This window comes from Nannochloropsis gaditana, assembly GCF_000240725.1.
Source record: "Nannochloropsis gaditana CCMP526 unplaced genomic scaffold scaffold017, whole genome shotgun sequence".
In the NCBI taxonomy this organism is placed as follows: Eukaryota; class Eustigmatophyceae; order Eustigmatales; family Monodopsidaceae; genus Microchloropsis; species Microchloropsis gaditana.
Genome location: NW_005803936.1, coordinates 33,540 through 41,644, shown reverse-complemented (window position 1 = coordinate 41,644; position 8,105 = coordinate 33,540). Strand labels below are relative to the sequence as shown.

The window sequence follows — 8,105 nt, the reverse complement described above, 5'->3', positions numbered from 1 at the left end:
TTATGCTGAGCATACCGGGTAAAAGTCTCTTCTTAGATTTTTAATTCAATAACCAGACGCAAAAAGAGACCAGCTGTACGCAGTGACGCTTACTTATTGCCCTAGCTATCGAGGGCGGACTGACACAACAAGTAGGAGATATACGATAGTGAAGCCGACTCAGATGATTACGATAGCGCATCTAGACTCGAAGACCAAAAGGCTAAATATAGTTGCTTCTTACTTACCTTACTACTAAATGATCTCTCGTCAGATCCCTATGAAAATACGTGTGAAGCAGTCAATTTCTGGCCGTGGCGTGACTTTGTGGCGTGACTTGATGGGAGGCGTGACGGCGGGAGTCGCTCGCCCTCACGAGCTCTCGCTCGCTTGCGTCTCCTACCTTAAATAGCCAGTGCGCCGCTCTCCCCCGAACTAACCACAACACTTATTCAGGGGCAACAGAGAACATCCTGAGCATTCATGCAGGTGCAAACAGTGTCGCCAAGTCCAACCTCGATTGTAATGGACTACAGAAAGCAGCTAAATTCGATCGAAGCGCGCCTGATGAATGCGCCGTTGCATTCGGGGAGAAGTGAGGACAAGTCCGAATTGCCCGCATCCCAAGTAGGCCATCATCATGAGTCCTCACTGCCGATAACGCTGCCTGTGTCGCAGACTAAGTCCTCAAGGATGGAAGCGGCAGTTGGAGCGAGCGAAGACATGGAGTGCGGCATCACACACGAGGAGCAAGTGGTCGATGAGTTGCTACAAGCTCGCGAGACATTCATGTGCCAACGTTGGGGGGACTTGCTTGGACAATTGAAAGCTGGCAAATCTTTGGGAGTGACTGTAAGACAAGAGGAAGAGCGCTCGTATCACTTTGAAAACAAGTTCCAGCAGGAGGAGCATCGCCTGCGAGGGCTTTTCGAGACAGCGGAAGGCGATATTCACGGCTTAGTGCGGGCAACCGTTGAAAAGCACCATGAACAGGCGCGTATTCGAAAAGAAATCCTTGAGAGGAAGAAGAGTGTGGAATGTTTGTTAAACACATTGGAAAATATTCAAGGAAGTTTGTCATTGGGGGAGGAAGCTTTGAGTAAGCTGGACGAGGATGAAAAAGCGGAGGAGCAAGACGGGCAAAATCAAATACACTTTATGGAGGCAGCGATTGAAGACATCCGAGCCAAGAATTGTGATGCGCGCAAGAGGGTGAGTGAGCTGCAAAGCACTTTAGAGGTGCTTCAGACAGCTGCCTTGGCCGACGGCGAAGAGGCGAGCTCGAGAGCGGATCCTGCACTAGTTGAGCAGGAGGCCGAGGTCCTCGCGGAGGCAGGGAGACTTCGAGGACATGCCGAGGACTTGCAAAAGTTGTTGGAAACTTTGCAAGGACTGTACAATGTTGCCGTCACGGTGGTGGACGGGTCCGATGCAAAGCCGGGCGAGATGGTGCTTCGAGTCGGGTATCCCTCCCAGCACGCTTTAGAGGTGACCCTCTCTACTTCAGACGAAACAGTCCAGCTCTTGCATGCCCGTCTTGAGTTACCCATTGTACAACAGCGACGCAGATCGCTTGCTACAAGTGAAATGCAGCGGCTGATGATGAACCAAGTGGACAATCTCGTTACTGTCGCGCAGGGCCTGACCCCTCCACACGATCTTCTATTTTTGGCGCGCGAAGTTGGATGGATGGTAGCATCGCGCGGAGTGGCTAAGCAGGAGATCCGTGAGCTGATGAAAAGATACATTGTGAAGCACAACGAGGCGATGGACGAACTCACAGTAACATATGCTGAAGGCGTCGTCGCCTCCTTTCTATTGTTGGAGGGCTATCCGCAGATGCCCGGGAGCGTTCGAATCGTTGGACTGGTGGGTGTTGGCGGCTGGAAGGATACAGACTTGGCCATTACGAGTCGGAGTCTGAACGGCTTGGGCCTGGAGTCGCTCACGGCCCTTGTCGACGCACTCCACGAGCGCATCGCAGAATCAGATAGTAAGGCTTGAGAGATGCTCAAGATGGATGTAAGTTTGTCATGTTTCTGTACTGTATTGAACTGCATTTGAGCCTCTATACAAAGTACAATACAGAAGGCAAGAAGATCTGGACGGGACTGGCGAAAAAGTAAATGCAGGAGAAGTAAAGGTGACGTGAGTGAGATTTGAGTGGAATGGCATCTGCCTGGCAGGTCGCGAACTGAAGAATGCAAAGAAACGTGGACGAGACAAGACAAGACAATAGGCATGCAGTGGCTTTCTTCTTATCAATTGTTGCTCGCTCGGGCTCCTCCGACAGGATCCGCCGTGCTCACGAGATCGGGCAGATTTGTATCTATTCGTAATATCACACTGTAATATGTTGTTTCGCTGCTTTAATCTCCTCTTCCCATACTGACTTCTCGTTTAGCAAGACAAACACACGCATAATTCATCTAATCTGTCCTCTGATTTTCAAAAGAGTATCCTTTTCATCTTCGTATCAAGCACTTTTGTTATATTTCTATTCAATCAATACCCAAGGATGAGGCTCAGCACGTCATTTTTTGGCGTCGGGACGGACGATGTAGAATTCGTTGGTTGCCGTTGCCCGTTCGTCCCCTTCGACTTCTTTCTCTTGCCGACACCGCCGCCACTACCCACATGGCTCCAATCATCCTCGACGGCAGGTTTGTGCAACATGGCGCGCGCCATCTCCATGCCCTGGGTCTCCAGCGCGGTCAAACATTGCTGGAACAGGTATTGTATCTCTCCAATGCGGAAAGCGCATCGCGAGACATTGACCGCTCGGTCCAGCGGGTCTAAGATTGTAAGGGGGTCCGCAACGACAGGCAAGCCTCGAGCTGCGCAGAATTCACCGAGCGGAAAGGTCAGACCATACCCTTGATCTACCGCAATGCCCTCCGCTTGAGGATTGAATATCCGTCCGTAATACTCTAGGAAGTATGTCAGCAAGAAGCCTGCTGGTAAGCGGTGAACATGTGAGTTACTTTCTTGTTTCCCAGCTTCATGCCCCTCAGCCATGCGGCCTTCTGACGTCTGCGCCGCGGCAAACTGGGACCAGAGCCGATAAGAGACCTCAGCAGGGCTGCCGTAGCCACCTGTCACCAGCGGAGGGGGAGGTCTGACTTCGAAGTACTCCTCTCCCTTGTGAACTTCATCCTCCAGACTGTGCAGAGCGCCGCGCACTGCTTTCCCGTAGTCCATGGTACCGTTTGCATCCGTGTTGCTTGATGCATCATCTCGCTGACTTCTTTTGCCCTCTTTCGATGAAATGCTATGATCCACGCAATTTTCACCACGAATACTGGTCCTTGTCCCACAATTTTTCTCATCACTGCTTGAATGGGACTGAAGGACACGGCGTTTAATGCAATCCACAGATCGTGCAATAGCCATAACATTTGCTTGCGCTTCTTCGGGCCTTTCAAACTGTTGGAGAACAGTGATGACCATAAGCATGAGTGCATAAGAAGAAATGCCGCCGCACCAAGGTTGATTCAGGCCCCGCTGCATCAGAAGCGCCTTCAGCACCAGCGTCAGAGGCACAGCATGCGCGTAGGGCTTTCCTGGACCCACGAGATCGCGGATGAGCAAGGAGCTGGCAATGCCGCCGTGCTGCGGGCCTTCCAAAGAGATGTCCACTGGCACCAATGTTGTCGCGGACCCAGGCGCAAGACTTTCTTGTCCCGTGGAAAGCGCAGCGGGGTCGGCAAGGATTTTGATGACAGGTACAAATGCGGTGTCGATCGTTTTGATAGAGCGGATCCAGGCTCGCCCTTCCAATGCTCCTGCAAGCTGGTATAAGAGTCTTGCTGACTCGCTGTGTCCGGGAGGCAGCGAGCGAGGAGGCGTTGTCGAGCTCGTTATTGCGCTTGTAGTCGAAGAGACAGCAGGACCGAACCGTGGAGAGGAAGCCGGTGAGGAGAGGGCGGGAGAGCGAGATCCCGTGGCGGTCCTGGCGGTAGTGTTGTTACTACTTGTATCGCTCAGCTGGCTGTGGCTATGGTTGTCTGTCTCCTCCTCCTCCTCTCCAGCAACAGATGATGCGGCGCTAGACTGTCCAGTGGTACAACCAGTACTGTTACTGGTGGTGGTGCTGGTCGTGCTGCTGCTACTAATGCAGCTTTTGCCACTAGTGGTCGTGCTTATACTACAAGTACCCTCGGGAGACGACGAACTCGTGGTTCCCCCTTGCTTTCGGTCTTGCTGCCGACTCATTTGTGGAGTCTTAATACTAAGCGCTGATAGGGCGGGCGATGCAGTACCTGCTGGCTTCAAACCGCAAACAACTAGGTCCAAATCGCTTGAGATCAAATCAAGACCAGTAAAGCAGGACCCGTATAATTCTACTCTTGACCCAGCCCACAAACTCTGAATAATTGAACGCACTTCTTCAAGAATCCTCTCCCGCGCAGCCCGATGTTCCATCATTTTCGTTTCGCGATTTTTCATAAAATCAGCAATATTTTCAGAAAGCTGTGAACGCATAGCATCGATTCCCTGATTGTAAGCAAGCCGCGCTTGCTCTGCTTCCATATCCAGGGCGTAAAGCTCATGAGGCTGCTGAAGCACGAGAGGGGGAGGAACAACCGACTCAAAATCCCCCGTCGTGGTACCGTAGCCGTCACTTCTCTCAGTTTTACTCTTGAGCCTGCGTTGTGCCTGCAAGTGCTGACGGTGATGTCGATACTGGTTATGAAGGCCTTGGACTGGAGTCTGCTGAAGTAAAGGGTACTGAAAAACCACTCGGTGGTCGTTACACTCCTTCCAGCCATCTGAGCCATCATTGAGCTGCCCTCGCTGCCCACCGTTGGCCCCCATCGATGTCGCACATAACTCAACCCCACCCCGGCGTGCTCGCGGATACTCTTGATAGTACTGCGGGTTGTGGTGGTACTGGTGGATGCGTGGGTAGAGAGGGAGACGGCTTGACGGAAACATGTGGACACCAGCATCTCCTCCACAACCCTGTGATCCCCATGCCCGCCCGTTTCCGTGAACGGGAAAGTGCTGCGCATGCTGCGAATTACACATCCGAGGCAATGAGGCAGAGCCGCAGCAGGGGGCGCCTTTCATGTGGTCATAGGCTTTGTATTTAAGCCTGCCATTTGGTTGTTGATGAACGTAGCTTGCTAAAGGCTTGCAATGAACCTGATGCACGTCTATATATTCCTGCTCCTGATCTGGGCGCTGTCGCTGCACGGATTTAGGTGCAGGCACTTTTTGAATTCCCTGTGCCTTGATGCCGGAAGCGGCATATTGCGCCCGCGATGTAGCCTTGTTCATTGAGGCCTTATCCACCCTTTGACCGTCCCTGTAATATTTTGGCTTGAGCGCTCCTTGATGCAGGGTGTCGTCAGACATAGAAAACGCGTCTTTCCTGAACGCTGGATGGTCTCCTTGCATCTCTTCTTGACCGGCACTGACGATCTGGTCCACCTTGTCCAATAAACCTGTCAATATGCTCGAAATGGCGTCACGCATCTGTCGCCGTTGCTTGTACTCTCGCCTGTTGTGAGTTTTCTTCTTAGCTCGTGCTTTCTCCACCACTCCTGCCGACGTCTGACCATCCGCATCCACAGGTGGTGCATTTTCCTGGCAGTCCACAGGCCCTGCGTCCGCCTTGCCTTCGGTACCAATCCGGTCTGCCAATTGCATCTCCTTTCCTTTTTCATCCTCAGTCACATCGCTCACCCGATTGGGGCACACTTTGATGCTAGGGACGGAAGATGTGGGGTCGGCATCAGTGGGAGCAGCATGGTCGACCATGAGATGGACAAAGGCAGGCGCCGGCTCTATAGAAGTGGGATCACTTATAGCTGGTTGATCTGAGGACAGATACAAGGGGCGCGGAGGGACGCAGGGTGGGGAGGTTGGTGTATGTGATGGCGAAAGAGCCGACGAACAGCCCTTTGTAGCCGGGCAATGGCTAGAATTCGATGGGTCTTCTGCTGCCACCAAAGATGCTGCGCCTGCAGCTTCCAGGATTGTTGCAGCATTTGTTGATATGGCCTGAGCCCCATCAGTCCGCAGAGGTGCCGACACGTCGGCGCTTTCACCATTCTCCTTTTTTACTTTGTGGATTTCTTCAACCAGATTGTCACCAGCAACGTTGCGGCAAGCCTCGATCGGTCCAGTACTGTCGCGTCCCCCAGCACGTCCTGTTCCGCACTCCGCATAACACGGCTGCAAAAGAGTATCCTTTACCTCTGTGTCTGAATGTTTGCTTGTCACTTGCTTGGAACTGTCGCCCGACTTCGAATTCATGTGCGCCGAGGCCGTTTTGCTGGTCAATGACGGAGGAAGCGATGGCTTTTTCATCACTGTGCCGCGTCGTCCTACCTCCTCCCATAGGTCATCCTGGTCCTCCCGGTCCTCTTTCACCACCGCCGTGACTAAGCCCGTCGTCTTCCTCGCACTATCGGTGGATCGACGTATTCTGAACGCCGAGGACCCGGAAAAAGGCCTCATCTCTTCGTCAACCACACCGTCTTCTCCTTTGATCCTTCGATTTGCAAAAAGTTGTTCTTCCATTTGATGCCCGTCTACATCCGGCGTTCCCTCTAGCCTCAGACCATTGCTCATTACGGCTCCAAGACCCCTATCAATCGTCGATTCACCAACTTTTGGCAGCGACGTTCTTGGCACGACCCCCTGTTTTTCAAGCCTCAGCTGCTCCTTCACTCTTTGCTGTTGTTGAGACTGCTTCTTTTTCTTTTTCTTCTTGGCTTGATTGCAGGATCCAGTATCAGTGGACATGTTACTTCTGGCCTCATCCTCCATCAAGAGCTCTTGAGCCACCAAGTCCGCACAGGCTGCCTGGATTCGCTCCAAAACGCGCCGGACAATTTTGCCCTCATCTTGATAGACCCAGTGAAGAGGAATCAACAGCAAACGCTCCATCATTAGTTGAGCTGTTCTCATACTTCCTGATCCATCCAAACTATGCTCGCCTCCCTCCCGACATCTCACTACTTTATCCCCCGTCATCTTCAAGGGCTGCTGCTGCAGTAGTACGTGCTGAGCCGGACGTAGCCCTTCAAAAAGGGCTGCCAGTTGAGCAGGATCAGCTTTGAGAGCAAATTCTTGCAGATGTTTTATCTGCTCCGTCACTCCCTTTAGTCCTACGGGTACCCTGGGCCCGGAGACGGAACACCGATTCATACGACGCCAGTAGGCAACCCAAAGAGAGAGCTCGAGTCGGCTCACCAGCAAGTATCGCAGTGGGATTGTCTCTTTATCCTCACCCATGCACTCTTGTAACCAGGGGGCCTCGGGCAAGACCATCGGAAGCGCAGTTGTGCCGGTATGCGAAGCAAGTGTAGGGCTTGAGGAGTTGAGGGTGTTGCCAGTCCCGCCGCTCAAGACGCTCGCGACTGCCGCCGCTGACAAACCAGGACCCCCACCACTAATCGCCGCCACAGCGGACGATTGTAAGCTAAGCTGCTTTGCTGTGGCCGTCGGAAGAGGCTTGGATAGGAAAGAACCATCCGTCACCGCCCGCAAGAGTTGGTAAAGGGCCTCGGCATCTTCGACAGCGGGTTGGCTGAGAGTCAGCGTGTCCAAAGGTGTTGCTCCCAAAGTGCAGACACGCAGACTCCTTTGCAGCAATCGATCCGCACACATTAGTGTGACCTGACTTCCCTGTTCTCTTTTCATATCATTGCCGTCAATGTCCGAGTTCGAGCGCTCGCCTTTCCTCCCAGCACGCTTCCTCACGTCCCCCTGCTGGCTCCATGGTATTCTATACCCCTCAATCAACGAGTGCTCTTCTTCCTCTGCTGCAAGAGCAAAATCCAGCTCATCATCGTCTTCTTCCATTCCTTTGTTCTCTTCAAGGTCATCCAGATCCCCCGCTGCACCCCAGGCTGCGAGAGCACGAGAGCCATTCCCAGCGCTCGCAGCAGCATGCTGCTGCTGTTGTTGCTTGAGGAGGCGGCCGTACATGTAGTTGATTTTGTCACGCTTTACCGTATAGCACGACGGAGGGTGCTGTTGCTGTTGCTTTGGTGGGGAATGTGTTCCTACTAAGGACGGACATGGTGCAGAAAGTGAGGATGGACCTCGTTGCTGCTCTTGTTGCTCGTGCTGCTGCTGTAAATGTCTTCCTGGCTTCTTATTGCGAGTTT

General features: G+C 52.9%; 1 protein-coding gene across 1 annotated transcript; it reads right to left on the bottom strand.

Annotated features, from left to right (window-relative positions):
* Positions 1-2,217: 2,217 nt before the first annotated feature.
* NGA_2015000 (poly rna polymerase) lies at positions 2,218-7,428 on the bottom strand (the record flags this gene model as incomplete). Its single annotated transcript, XM_005856243.1, has 1 exon — positions 2,218-7,428. A coding segment is annotated over one exon (4,944 nt), but the record flags the coding sequence as incomplete, so codon positions are not given.
* Between the last annotated feature and the right edge of the window lie 677 nt (positions 7,429-8,105).